We start from the raw sequence: 15,121 nt of genomic DNA, 5'->3' as shown, positions 1-15,121 counted from the left end.
TTTAGCAGGGGGCCGGTCCACTGTCCCTCAGAACTTGTGGGGGGCCCGGACTATATTTTTTGAAGGGGGGAAAAATGAATGAATTCCTATGCCCCACAAATAACCCAGAGGTGCATTTTAAATAAAAGCACACATTCTACTCATGTGAAAACATGCTGATTCCTGGACCGTCTGCGGGCCGGATTGAGAAGGCAATTGGGCTGGGTGCAGACCTCAGACCTTAGTTTGCCTACCCATGGTCTACAGAGTCCGCCCACCTGGCGAGAGAGCCTCTTCCCAGACTCACTGGATGGCTTCACCCGCCAAATGTTTTTGTCTGATGGGAAGCAGAATCATAAAATTGTAGAGTTGGAAGGAACCCCAAGGGTCATCTGGTCCAACCCCCTGCAATGCAGGAATCTCAGCTCAAGCATCCATGACAGATGGCTATCCAACCTCTGCTTAAAAACCTCCAATGAAAATCCACAACCTCCCAAGGATGTCTTTTCCACTATCTAACCACCTTACTGTCAGAAAGTTTAATCAGAATCACCTTTCTTGTAACTGGAAGCTATTGGTTCGGGTCTATCCTCCAGAGCAGGAGAAAACAAGCTTGCTCCCTTTTCCATGTGACAGCCCTTAAGATATTTGAAGATGGGTCTCATATCTCCTTTATACCACTACACCTGTGTGGTGTAGTGGTTAAGAGCAGTGGACTCATAATCTGGTGAACCGGGTTCGCTTCCCCGCTCCTCCACATGCAGCTGCTGGGTGACCTTGGGCTAGTCACACTTCTCTGAAGTCTCTCAGCCTCACTCACCGCACAGAGTGCTTGTTGTGGGGGAGGAAGGGAAAGGAGATTGTTAGCCGCTTTGAGACTCCTTTGTTGTTTAGTCGTTTAGTTGTGTCCGACTCTTCATGACCCATGAACCAGAGCACGCCAGACACTACTGTCTTCCACTGCCTCCCGCAGTTTGGTCAAACTCATGTTGATAGCTTTGAGAACACTATCCAACCATCTCGTCCTCTGTTGTCCCCTTCTCCTTGTGCTCTCAATCTTTCCCAACATCAGGGTCTTTTCCAGGGAGTCTTCTCTTCTCACGAGGTGGCCAAAGTATTGGAGCCTCAGCTTCAGGATCTGTCCTTCCAGTGAGCACACAGGACTGATTTCCTTCAGAATGGAGAGGTTTGATCTTCTTGCAGTCCATGGGACTCTCAAGAGTCTCCTCCAGCACCATCACCAGCACCAGCACCAGCAAGCATCCATTCTTCTGTGATCAGCCTTCTTTATGGTCCAGCTCTCACTTCCATACATCACTACTGGGAAAACCATAGCTTTAACTATACAGACCTTTGTCAGCAAGGTGATGTCTCTGCTTTTTAAGATGCTGTCTAGATTTGTCATTGCTTTTCTCCCAAGAAGCAGGCATCTTTTAATTTTGTGACTGCTGTCACCATCTGCAGTCATCATGGAACCCAAGAAAGTATACTCCTTGGGGTAGTGATAAAGCGGGATATCAAATCCAAACTCCTCCTCCTCCTCTTTTCCATACTAAACACACCCAGCTCCCTCAACCTTTTCCCACAAGGCTTGGTTTCCAGACCCTTGATTAGCTTGGTTGCCCTCCTTTGCGCAGGTGTTGTTGTTTAGTCGTTTAGTCGTGTCCGACTCTTCGTGACCCCATGGACTAGAGCACGCCAGGCACTTCTGTCTTCCACTGCCTCCCGCAGTTTGGTCAAACTCATGCTGGTAGCTTCACAAACATTATCCAACCATCTCGTCCTCTGTCGTTCCCTTCTCCTTGTGGCCTCCGTCTTTCCCAACATCAGGGTCTGGTACCTTTGCACAGGTACCAGTTCTCAATATCCTTCTTAAATAGTGGCACCCAGAACAACTGGACACAGTGTTCCAGGTGTGGTCTACCATGGCAGAATAGAGTGGTACTATCACTTCCCTTCATCTGGACACTGTTGATGCAGCCTAGAATAGCATTAACCCTTTCCCCCTTTTTTTTGCTGCATCACACTGTTGACTGTGGTCCACCAAGACCTCCAGATCCTTTTCACATGTCCTACTGGCAAGCCAGGTGTCCCCTATCTTATATTGGTGCATCTGGGGTTCTTTTGCCTAAGTGCAGAACCTGACATTTGTCCCTATTGAAATTCACTTTGTTAGTTATGTGCCTGTGAACTCTGATCATCTCTCTTCCTTTCCTGGTTGGAGGACAGAAAGTGTGCAGAAAATAGCCTGCTGGACAAAAAAATGAAGTTCACATTTGTTGCTCTGCCCACTTTCCCCCTGGCCCCACCCACCACAGTCATGTGGCCCCTGAAATGCTGTCCAGAAAGGAATATGGCCCCCAAGCTGTAAAACTTTCCCCATCCTTGATCTCGAAGCTCCTAGGATTACTTGGGATAAATTCGACAACAGCTCTTCCTACTGACCTGCCCCTCAAGTTGTGCCACCTTTCTAAAGGTGCCATTACCTGACAATACTCCATTCTGGATCGATCTTCACGATGGTTGGGTCTGTCGTATATTCAAACTCCAGCTCCTTGGGGGACTTTGCCTTCTCCAGTTCCTTGTGGAGCCTTGCCTTGTCCACCTTCACAACCACGTCCACTACCATCTTCTCTGAGCTGCTGGTGTAAGCTGTGGTGTTGCAGATAATCCATTCTGCTGCTCTCCTGTCCCCGGAATGAAGAAAAGGAATCTGGTCAAGCAAGGCGGTTCCACAGACAAATCCTTTGGCTACATTTCAGCATGTGTTTTAGTGGGGGTATAAAGATTCTCCAGTGAATAATGGAATGTGTAAATGGCCCTAAAACAGGAGGAGCCAATGAGTTTTCCCCCAAATATTGGGCTCACTCACACTTTCTCTCTTTCTCACACACACATTGGTACCTTGGTACTCAAACGGCTTGACTCCCAAAGAAATTGGCTCCCGAACACTGCAAACCCGGAAGTACACTAGGTGTTCTGGTTTGCGAACGTTTTTCAGAAGCTGAATGTCTTATGTGGCTTCCAGTTGGCTGCAGGAACTCCTGCAGCCAATCAGAAGCCATGCCTTGGTTTTCAAACTTTTCCGGGAGCTGAACAGACTCCCAGAATGGTACCACTGTATATGTGTTGAAGGTTTTTAACACATTAAGCACTAAAATCCAAACACATTTATAAAAAGATAATAAAAAGCAATATATTGAAAAAGAAGAAAGGAAAATATAAAATAGAATATTCACGTTCCATACAAAACACACACAATAGATAGATATGGAGGCTGTCCGTCAAAGCTGTAGCTTGGACCAAGGCGGAGAGTCGGGTGGGGTCAATAACGCTGGCAGGGTGCAGGCAGGAACAGGCTAGCAAGAACGTTGCTCCCGCAACCTGGGACTGGGGCTGGCTTTTATCTGCCCCGAGGCATAGGGCGGCCCCTGTCCACAGGGGACTCGCCTCTCCTGGCCTGGAGGCAAGCACTCCTCCTGCGGGAACTTAGTTCCCTCCGCCTCTCTGCCCTGAGCCTCTGCAGCTCAGGAGTGGCTGGAGGGTTACCGGACCCAGAGGCAACCTCCTCTTCCCCTGATGGGGTTGAGAGTGGAGCACCTGCAGGCAATGGGTCCTCCATCACCTCAGGAGCCAGAGCAGACTCAGCTGGTGCCTGCACCTGAGGATCCAGCACAGGTGAGGACCCTTCACGCTTAGGCCCCAGCCCTGGCTCAGCTGGTTCTGGAGGCGGGGACTCCTATGCAGGCTGGGATCCCTCAGGTTCAGCACCCGAGTCCAAATCCCAGGCCATCATCCCCCGCTCCCTCAGGTCTTTGGGATGTACCTGTGGAAAATGCAGGGATGGTCTCCAAAGAGCACCGAGACATTGCTGCCAGCGTTCAGGTTCTTGCCCGTGATGGTGACTTGGGTTCCGCCAGATACCGGACCTCGCTTGGGATTTAGGTCAAAGAGAGTCAGCATCTGAAAAAGATTAACAACTGCAGTAAGAAATGAAGGCGCCGCCAAAACGGAATTAGCAGGATGGAATTAGCAGGGAGAGTAGCAACAGCTGCCGTGACAACTCTGAAATCGTTCATGGAGAGACGGTGATTGTTTTTAACCATTTTTCAGAATCTTTTGAATCTTATTGTTGCGCGCCAGTTCAGTGTCCGAGTGGTGTGAGATTGCAGGGGTTCCAGGTTCGTTCATGTTTCGTTCTGGAATAAGGTGCAGCGCCAACTGTGCTGTCTTTATGATATACGCTTTATATTATACAAAATTTAAAGGTCAAAACCAGCATCTTAAAAAGGGCTTCCCTTGAACTGGAGTTGCAGTTAGTGCAGAATGCTCAGTATCCCTCCAATTGCCAATGTTTGAGGAACCTATTGCTGTACTCAGGTCTGTGTGTATGTGTGTGTGTGTGTGTGTGTGTGTGTGTGTGTGTTCTTATTCTCAGGTGTGAATGTTGTGAGTTTAAACATTTCAGTTACATTTCAGGGGTTTGGGTCCTATCCAATTCTAGAATTCTGTGATCCCAACCCCAAACATAAATATCACAGATATTCAATCTCATTGCCAAGTTCATACACTAAGCCCTGGTTTAGCCTTGTTCCAGTTAAGTCTTGCCCCACCCAACAAATACGAAATAACAAGGCTTCTTACTTTCACTGAGTAACTGCCTAGCATCTGCATTGCAGAGAAAGACAAGGTATAGATGTTATTATAAATAAATAAAAATAAATGCAACCACCCTCTTTTTCCTTGCCGATTTTGTTTTAAAATCAAGATAAAACAATAATATTCAAGAGGGAGCAGATCATTGTGATACCAAACTACAGCAAGGGATCCCCGCTTTCTCAGAGAAATCTAGAGTTGCAGTTTCTTCTTTCATTAGCATTTTAATAGAAAAAAAACTTTCTGCTTGGTCCCAAGTGAAAAGCCATCATCTGCATTTAAATGAAAGGTCCCCCCCCTCTCTCACACACTTTTCCCTTTCCTCCCTTCCACTTTTAAAAAGGATGGTATGAAAGGTTTAAACTCTCCAATGAATGAGCAGGTACAATTGGCAGGATCTTGTTGTTGAATGCTGGAGATTATTCATGTCATTTTCTCCTTTAGCTAGCTCTTCCGAGTATGAAGGAGGCTTTGTGGAGGCAATTGGGGGGGGGGGGAGAGAATCAGGGAAGGATCTCCTTCTTCCTTACTGTCTGGGGCAGGATGGTGGGGGACGAGCCCAAACCAGAGGCCAAAGGTTGAGAGCTATTGGTTGGGGTCTATCCTCCAGAGCAGGAGAAAACAAGCTTGCTCCCTTTTCCATGTGACAGCCCTTAAGATATTTGAAGATGGGTCTCATATCTCCTTTATACCACTATACCTGTGTGGTGTAGTGGTTAAGAGCAGTGGACTCGTAATCTGGTGAACCGGGTTCACTTCCCCGCTCCTCCACATGCAGCTGCTGGGTGACCTTGGGCTAGTCACACTTCTCTGAAGTCTCTCAGCCCCACTCACCCCACAGAGTGTTTGTTGTGGGGGAGGAAGGGAAAGGAGAATGTTAGCTGCTTTGAGACTCCTTAGGGTAGTGATAAAGCGGGATACCAAATCCAAACTCTTCTTCTTCTTCCCAAGAATGAAGCTAGCCAGATGCCTATTGTAAACCTGCAAGAAGGATTTGAGTGCAAGAGCAGCACTCCTCAAAAGTGTTGCTACCTCCAGCTATGGCATGATCATTGTGGCTGGTAGTTCTTCATAGCCTTAAAGGTAAAGGGACCCCTCACCATTAGGTCCAGTCATGGCCAACTCTGGGGTTGCGGTGCTCATCTCGCTTTATTGGCTGAGGGAGCCAGAGTACAGCTTCCGGGTCATGTGGCCAGCATGACTGAGCCGCTTCTGGCGAACCAGAGCAGCGCACGGAAACGCCGTTTACCTTCCCGCCGGAGAAGGTATCTATCTACTTGCACTTTGACGTGCTTTCGAACTGCTAGGTTGACAGGAGCAGGGACCGAACAACGGGAGCTCACCCCGCCGCGGGTATTCGAACTGACGACCTTCTGATCGGCAAGTCCCAGGCTTTGTGGTTTAACCCACAGCACCACCCGCATCCCTATTCATAGCCTTAGCCTCCATGAATTTGCCTAATCCTCTTTTAAAGCCATCCATGTTGGTGGCCTTAGCTGCCTCCCATGGGACAGAGTTCCATAGTTTAACTGTGCACTCCATGAATAAGTATTTTCTTCTATCTCTCCTGAATAAAGCCCTAAACTGCCTCAGCCCAGTAGACCTGAAGGAGTGTCTCCACCTCCATCGTTCTGCCCGGACACTGAGGTCCAGCTCCAAGGGCCTTCTAGTGGTTCCCTCCCTGCAAGAAGCGAGGTTACAGGGAACCAGGCGGAGGGCCTTCTCGGTGGTGGCACCCGCCCTGTGGAACACCCTCCCACCGGATGTCAAGGAAATAAACAACTATCTGACTTTTTAGAAGACATCTGAAGGCAGCTCTGTTTAGGGAAGTTTTTAAGGTTGGAAGCAGCCCAGAGTGACTGGGGAGGCCCAACCAGACCGACAGGGTATACGTAATAAATGATGATGATGATGATGATTGATGAATCTTTCAGCGTTCAGCTCCATTGAATGTGCCCGAGTTCTGGTGCACATCAGACCCAGCCAGCTAATTCAATTGTCAGGAGAGGAGCTGAAGTCCATCAGCATCAGAGAGGGTACCACATTGCCTACATCTCCCCTAGACTAGGGGGCCTGCTGCCATTCCCTCATCCTTCCATACCTTACAAGGCCCTTCCATCAAGAGCGATCGAGCATCTTGGGGCTTCCTTTCGCATTTCTTTATAAATCCCCATCACCTGCTGTTCATCCCTACCTCCTGTCCCAGGAGAGAGCCTCTAAATGTCTGGAGGTGTTATGATAATAACACTGATAATAATTATCCATCTCATTTGCAGGCTTGTAATAAGTTGCAATAGTCTATTAATTATTCACAGCTGCCTTCACAAATTTCAGATGATATATTCACAACGAAAATAGGATAAGGGTGGAGGGAGAAATCGGCTATTAGAAACTATTTGCATTTTTCTTTTCAGAAAAGACTGATAAAACCCGAAAATAAAGTTAAGCAAATAGGACTAGAGGGATCCATCAAACAGTGAGGGTGGGTGCTCAAGAGTGAATGTAATACGAATTAACTACCCTTATGAGTTTTGGCCCAGGGAGGAGAGAGAGAGAGAGAGAGAGAGAGAGAGAGAGAGAGAGAGAGAGAGAGAGAACGTTCACATCCACCCCATATGGTATGCTGAAAGCACATTTAACACACATTTAAAGCCCATGGCTTCCCCCAGAGAATTCCAGAGAATTCTGGAAACTGTAGTTTAAGAGTGTGAGGGTGTTATAGTTCAGTGAGGGGCAAATTACAGCTCCCAAGATTCTTTAAAGGTAAAGGTACCCCTGACCATTAGGTCCAGTTGTGACCGACTCTGGGGTTGCTGCGCTCATCTCGCTCTATGGGCCGAGGGAGCCGGCATTTGTCCGCAGACAGCTTCCGGGTCATGTGGCCAGCATGACTAAGCCACTTCTGGTGAACCAGAGCAGCGCACGGAAATGCTGTTTACCTTCCCGCCGGAGCGGTTCCTATTTATCTACTTGCACTTTGATGTGCTTTCGAACTGCTAGGTTGGCAGGAGCAGGGACCGAGCAACGGGAGCTCACCCCGTCACGGGGATTCGAACAACCGACCTTCTGATCGGCAAGTCCTAGGCTCTGTGGTTTAACCCACAGCGCCACCTGCATCCCTGTCAAGATTCTTTGGGGAAAGCCAAAGGCTTTCAAAGTGTGAGATTCAATGCTAGTCCTACTCAGAGTAGAGTAAACCCATGGAAGTTAACAGGCAGAGTTAAGGCCCTGGGACCTTAAGGTGAAGGGCAGGTAATGAAGAAGTAGAAATTTCAGTGGGTCTGCTCTGAGTAGGGCTTAGATGACCCTCCAACCTCACCTCGAAATTTCACTTTGGATGAAACTCAAGAACATTTCTGGAAGCCTCCAGGATTCTCGAAACCTCTTGCCCATTCCTCCTCAATTCCCGATTCTCGCTCACAGACTTACCGTAAAGTAATAGAACTGGGAGGATTTGGCCATGAACTCTGGCTTGCACTCAGCCACGCAGATGTCCACATTTCCTGCATGCTGGCTGTGCTTGGCCTCGCCCATCTCGCACACTATTCTAGAAGGAAAGAGATTCAAGGGTCAAGAGATGCCCCTGTGGTCCTTGCAAAGGGTGCCTGCTGTGTGTGGGAAGGCTTAGAGCCAAAGTAGATGATGACAGGTAGGAATGGGCTTTCCCTAATGGTACAGATTGTTAGTTTCTGTTTCTCACTGAGCAGCTGCGTGGAGTCACAGGACTCTGTTTACATTCCTGGGATTCCATACTATTGGAGTCTCACGGGAAAGGAGACGGGATGTGACGTTAGTGGTTTTCCTGTTTCCTTTGTTCCTTTGTTCAGTTGCTCTCTACTTTCATAGGGAGAGGGTGTCTTTTCTGTTCTGCATAGTTTAGAAATAAAACTCTTTACAATGTAGCCAAACCTCTCGTCTCTTCCCTGTGCTGGGATACCCTGCTGGATAGAATTTCCTTGAGGCCTTATCAAAGGCTCAGGTCATTAAACACATCGGAGGCGATTTCAAAGGCTCAGCTCGGAGGAAGATGAGCGGAGATTCCGACACAGATCCCATATCCTATTTTGGGAAACCCCTTCTCCTTAAAAAGTAGACCTCTTTTCCTCAAGGCTCAAGTCATTCCATTGTGCCAGATCCAGGGGAAGCTAGGGTCATTGCAACTGGCCTCAAGCAGAGACCCACCAGTACAGAACCTCTTGTGGTGATGATGGACAGAGAGGCTACAGGTGCCTATTGTCTACTGAGCTGAGTTACAAGCAGGTGGGTAAAGAGCAGAGAAGAGTGAACCTACTGACTTTGGTTTCTCTCCATTCCCACTCTTCAGCTCTCAACATTGCCACATTAGTTTGCAAAGAACACTTTTTAGTCCTCATGAAAATTCATCAGCATTTCAGGGCAATTTCCCCCTCATCTGCACATCCCCCCCGAAGCACTTTCCCTTAATATAATGCATATCAATATATTACTATTTTCCACTAATATATGCACCTATATATTGTTACGATATAGAAGCAATGCAGCTGCAAACTGCTAGCTTGAAAGCAAAACATAATGGGAATATTGGGACTGTCCGTGGGAAACAGAGGGACAGTCAATTCACAGTGCGAAGCACCGGAATTAGCTCAGAGTGTAATATGAGCTCTTCCGTTTGTTCCTGTCCAGGAAGTGCAGGAAGTGTTTGTCACAACACTGCTGGAGTTTGAAGAGAGCAGTCATGTTTTTTGTAATGCTGCAAAGACAGAAATAAAAGCATGTAAATACGTTTCTGTCTATCTCTTTCCCCTGCCAGTGGGGGCAGGAAAGAGGGTGTGTGTTCTTCTCACGTTTGAGAAGAATTGCCTATCGAGACCTAGCCTGGATCTTGCTGGGAAATGCAGCCAGGGAGGTCAACAGGGAATCATGCCGGGTGCCTGGGAGAGTTGCCAGTTTCTCCTGATAAAGGCTTGATTTCCGACATATATACACCCACTTTGCTCCAGTGTGTGCATTTTTTGCACACCCTACCTAACGGGAGAACTGCGCCGCAAAATTCAGAGAAGTGCACAATTTTGAAGGGCAGCTGTGCTCTGATTTGTGCATTGTTTTGGGGCAGATAAGGTAAGTTTGCCTTTGAATGCGAACCAAACCCAGTTTCTCCCACACACCCCTGGGGAAATGTTGTTCGTCCTCACTTGTCATGCAAAGCAGAGGTGAGGGACATCAGCACAACCTGTAAAGCCAGGTAGAGCAACCTGTAGTGCTTCAGTTGTGGCTAGGCTCCAACTCCCATCATCCCTCACCATTGGCTATGCTGGCTAAGGCTGATGGGAACTGGAGTCCAGCATCATTAGGGCTAGCCACACCTGTATTAGTTACTGTCATATACAATCCCGCTAGGAGCAGGTAATGTTTTCTCTGTTCTGCTGAGCCTGGGAGGTGGCTGTAGCACAGGTGTAGGGGACCTCTGGCTTTCCAGATGTTGTTGCTGTTACTATTATTACCGTATTTTTTGCTCTATAAGATACACTTTTTCCCTTCTAAAAAGTAAGGCAAAATGTGTGTGCGTCTTATGGAGCGAATGCAGGCTGCGTGGCTAAGCCCAAAGTCAGAACAGGGAGACGGAGAGCCATGCAGCACTCCGTCTTGTTGTTCTAGCTTGGGGATGGCCATGCAAAGCCTCCGCAGGGCAGTGGGGTGCCTTCACCCCGCTGCCCTGCGGAGGCTTCGCAGGCTGTCCCCGAAGCCAGAACAGCAAGAGGCTATCCCAGAAGCCAGATCCCTCTTGCTGTTCTGGCTTTTGGGGTTCAGAATTTTTTTCTTCTTGTTTCCTCCCCCCCCAAACTGGTTGCGTCTTATCGTCTGGTGCGTCCTATAGAGTGAAAAATACGGTATTTACCTGCCCTCTACCCTAAGGTCCCAGGAAGGGTTACAACATGAAAGCACAAACTGCTGAAAAAAACTTACAATCACAAAAATAAGGTGGCATACACCTAAAAGCATACACCTCGAGTGTCAAAAGCCAAGGTAAAGAAGTGTGTCTTCAACATTTGCTGGAGGCTGCGCAATGAAGGTGTCAGATGCACCTCTGTGCAGAAGGAGTCCCACAGCTTAGGGGCCACCACAGAGAAGACCCTTTCCCAGGCCACACACACACACACACACACACATCGAGCCTCTGAGGGTGGAAGAACTACCAAGAGGTCCCTCTCTGCCAATCTCAGCATCCAAGAGGGTCTGTAGGGATGGAAGAGGTCTCTCAGGGATGTGGTTGGACTCCAAGTCCCATCAGCCAGCATGGGAGTTGTAGTCCGTCAACAATGGAGTGTCACAAGTCCTCTACTCATGCTCTACAGCGTCCCACTCCTTCCATCTATTCCACCTCATTTCAGGGCTCAGTGACCTGAGACTGGCAAGGAAAGTTGGACAAAGAGCAAGGTTGTCTCGCGTAAACATTCCTGCCCTAACAACAGAGCAGAAGGTCTTAATAAAGCATCTTTCACCCTGAGGACCTTACTTACTGCTCTGCTGGGATGTATCCATCCACTAAAGGGATGCACTCCACGCCAGCTACTTTGACATGCGATGCAATGTCCCGGAACTCCAAGCCCAAATTTTCTCCTCGGATGGTCACCCTGGTCCCTCCTTCACGAGGTCCCCTGGCCGGGCTGATCTAGGAGAAGAAAAAACTGGTTAAAGCAAGGTGAAAAGAAAGGCAAGGCCCTGTTCCACACCCCCACCAAAGGGGCACAGCTGTTTGTCAGTGTGGTGCAGTGGTTAGAGCTTTATTGTTTCGTTTGCTCTTTTCTGCACCATATATATATATATATATATATATATATATATATATATATGCAGGTTTTGGTGTCCTCGGGTGTCTTCCCGTGTAAAAGTTGGGGTGTCTAGGCGACGTTTCGACGAGGTCTCACTCGTCATCTTCAGGCTGGTGCTTTCGGCTTCTTGTTACTGGAACAGAGCGGGATCTCAATGTTTGAGTTCCTATAAATACTGTAGAGGGGGTGTGGTGTCTAGCCTCCAATGTTCTGGGCAGAGAGGAAGTTCCCAGGCTAGTGTGCCTTTTCTTCTTTTGTTCCTTAATTACTTGAGAGATACCTTGAGTGATTTCTTGAGTGATATCCTGAGTACCACTTAGGTGGGTCATTAGGTGTGGATTAGTTGCTAAAGTCTTTGTGTCTTGACCTCTTGAACTTTGTGAAGAGTTTTCCTGAGAAGATGGCTGTATTGCACTTAGTTGTGCTTTGGCTTGGCTTCGTGTATAGGGGCGAGCTGTGGTTTTGTGGCTTGTGTCAGCCAGATCTGTGTAGGGATTGCAGGGGGGTGCAGCATCCGGAGGTGCCACCATGGATTGGCTACTGGATGGTGTCAGTAATTCATCTGTGGAGAGGGTCTGGGTTTGGGTCTGGTGTGGTTGATTGGTGTTGGCGTTCTGTGTGCCTCTGGATCTGGTGTCAGTTTTTGTGGGGAGGGCTAATTTCCAGATGTCTGGCAAGCGGGATGTGTCGTCACGCTTGTTCATGTTGTGAGGGTGTTTCTCTATCTCGATGGCTTCCATGATTATTCTCTTGTGGTGATGTTCCGTGTTAAAGAGCAATTTGGAATCTGCAAAATTAATTTCGTGTCCTGTTTCTTTCATGTGTTGGAAAAGAGAGGAAGTTTTTTCTTCTTTTTTGACGGCATTCTTGTGTTCTGCGATACGTGCATTTATTCGTCTGTTTGTTTGTCCAATGTACGTGGCTGGGCAGACTTTGCAGGGTATTTCATAGATCCCTTGGTTTTCCAACTGGATTTTATCCTTGGGGTTTCTGAGGATATTGGCTATTTTTTGGTTGGTGCAAAAGGCTGTTTTGATATTGTGTTTATGGAGGATTTTGCTAATTTTATCTGTAGTGCCCTTGATATAAGGAAGGAGGGCCATGCCATTGTTTTCTTCTGTGTCTTGGTTTTTGGGGGGTGTTTCCTTTTGGATTAGCTTCGTAATCCTGTTTTGCTGGTATCCATTGGCAATTAACACATTTGAGAGATTCTGTAACTCAGTTGTCAAGTGGTCTTTGTCAGCCAGGCGTTTGGTTCTGGAGATGAGAGTCTTGGCTACGGAGTTTATTTGTGCAGGGTGGTGGTGTGATTGTGCATGTAAGTAGCGGTTGGTGTGTGTTTTTTTCTGGTAGATAGTGTGTCCTAGGGAGCCATCAGGTTTTTTGTAGATTAGGACGTCAAGGAAGGGAAGTTGGTTGTTGGCTTCTATTTCCATAGTGAATTGTATTTTGGGGTGTAAGTTGTTGAGATGTGTGAGGAAGCTATCCAGTTTTTCCTTCCCGTGTGGCCAAATTACAAAGGTGTCGTCAACATATCTGAGCCAAAGTTTGGGTTTGTGTTCTGACTTGTCTAAAGCATTGGTTTCAAAGTGTTCCATGTACAGGTTTGCGATGACCGGTGAGAGGGGTGATCCCATAGGTGCTCCTTCTATCTGTTTGTATCTTTGTCCATTGTGGATGAAGTTCAAGAGGTCACAAAGTTCAAGAGGTCAAGACACAAAGACTTTAGCAACTAATCCACACCTAATGACCCACCTAAGTGGTACTCAGGATATCACTCAAGAAATCACTCAAGGTATCTCTCAAGTAATTAAGGAACAAAAGAAGAAAAGGCACACTAGCCTGGGAACTTCCTCTCTGCCCAGAACATTGGAGGCTAGACACCACACCCCCTCTACAGTATTTATAGGAACTCAAACATTGAGATCCCGCTCTGTTCCAGTAACAAGAAGCCGAAAGCACCAGCCTGAAGATGACGAGTGAGACCTCGTCGAAACGTCGCCTAGACACCCCAACTTTTACACGGGAAGACACCCGAGGACACCAAAACCTGCATATATATATATATATACACAGTGGTGCCTCGCAAGACGAAATTAATCCATTCCGTGAGGCTCATCGTATAGCCCATTGACAGCTTAGCGGATTAGCGCTATTGGCGGTTTAGCGGCTTTTAGCGATCAGCTGATAAGCGGCTTAGTGGCTTAGGAAAAGGGGGAAAAAAGGGGGAAAAACCCGTTGGAACTCGCAAGACATTTTCGTCTTGCGAAACAAGCCCATAGGGAAATTCGTTTTGTGAAGCGCCTCCAAAATGGAAAACCCTTTCGTCTAGCGGGTTTTCCGTCTTGTGAGGCATTCGTCTTGCGGGGCACCACTGTATATGTTTTTTTAACATCTCATTTTCAACAGCAATTAAACATACTTTTACATCTTATTCAATTTTTTGACTTCCATCAATCCTGTCTGAAAATTTTCCAATCTAATCTCTTAGTATGCATTTCTTATCTTCCCTATTACATTTCAAACTCATAACCAATCTCTCTATCTTTTTCTACTTTGTAAAACTTCGTATATTTCTCCTTACAAAACTTATTGTAGTCCTACTAGCCAAATTTGTTGATTACAGTTGCTCTTCAAATAATTCATATACTTCTTCCAATCTTCTGTAAATCTCTGGTCCCGCAGGTTTCGAATCCTTCCTGTCATTTTGTCCAATTCTGCATAGTCCATTAATTTCGCCTGACATTCTTCTTTCTTCAGAATTTCTTCTTGTTTCCATTTCTGGGCTAACAATACGATCTTTGGCTCACTTCCGACTCTACGAATCTATGATTCTAGCGCTGGAAGTGAGCTTCAAAAGTGAGCTTTTATTTTTCTGCACCTCTTCTATAAAACGCTTTTGAAATGGGTGCAGCCAGTTTTCAAAATATGCCTATGTGCAAAATATGTGCAATTCTGGGCTGCATCAATAGGAGCATTGCATCTAGATCAAGGGAAGTAATAGTGCCACTGTATTCTGCTCTGGTCAGACCTCACCTGGAGTACTGTGTCCAGTTCTGGGCACCACAGTTCAAGATGGCCCTTGTCGTCTCTTCCAACTCTATGATTCTATGATTCTATGATTCTACCCTTGTTTTCTGCACCCTGCCTAGCCATGAAGACCTATGATCAGTGGCATAGCATGGGAAGGGGGTCACAGGGGTGGTCTCCCTGGGTGCTAAATTGTTAGGGGGCATAAAATTACAACCCCTTGTGCTGCCTCAATACAGCTGTGTGCTTCTATTGCTGTGCTCTATTGAAAACGGCTTCTCTGTGCAAACCAGGAAGTGACCTCTCCAGGCAATGGAACGACTCTTCTTTTCTTATCTTTATGGCTGCAATCTTTTGGGTGACCCTCAACCCTTGCTATGCCACTGGCTTTGATGGATGAGTAATAATCCACCAAATAGGATTCTCCTTCAGCCTTGCCACTCAACTGGAGATGCCAAGGACTGGGCCTGGGCTGTTCTGTATCCGAAACAGGAGCTTTGCTACTGAGCTATGGTGTTCGGCCCCCCTCCCAGATTCAGCTTTTCTGCGCAGGCAGCTTCCTGAGGTGTGGTCCTGCTCTTCGATAGTGACTTGCTGTCATCTGGCTCATGCAGGATGTCCTAAAGAACAAGGCTACTATAAGGATG

General features: G+C 47.2%; 1 protein-coding gene across 3 annotated transcripts in view; it reads right to left on the bottom strand.

The window, feature by feature from the left end:
* Window positions 1-15,121, bottom strand: part of PLXNA4 (plexin A4) — a 612,201-nt gene that overhangs the window by 84,187 nt on the left and 512,893 nt on the right. For all 3 annotated transcript variants that reach the window (XM_083699819.1, XM_083699820.1, XM_083699821.1), the window contains 4 exons: window positions 11,133-11,284; window positions 8,065-8,182; window positions 3,806-3,942; window positions 2,466-2,666 (listed from right to left, as the gene is read on the bottom strand). In XM_083699819.1, the coding sequence (XP_083555945.1) occupies window positions 2,466-2,666; window positions 3,806-3,942; window positions 8,065-8,182; window positions 11,133-11,284 (608 nt within the window). The remainder of the gene's footprint in view (window positions 1-2,465; window positions 2,667-3,805; window positions 3,943-8,064; window positions 8,183-11,132; window positions 11,285-15,121) is intronic.

Source organism: Podarcis gaigeae (genome assembly GCF_964106915.1).
Source record: "Podarcis gaigeae genome assembly, chromosome: 10".
In the NCBI taxonomy this organism is placed as follows: Eukaryota; Metazoa; Chordata; class Lepidosauria; order Squamata; family Lacertidae; genus Podarcis; species Podarcis gaigeae.
The sequence above is the reverse complement of the archived record's forward strand: the minus strand, read 5'-3'. Positions and strand labels throughout refer to the sequence as shown.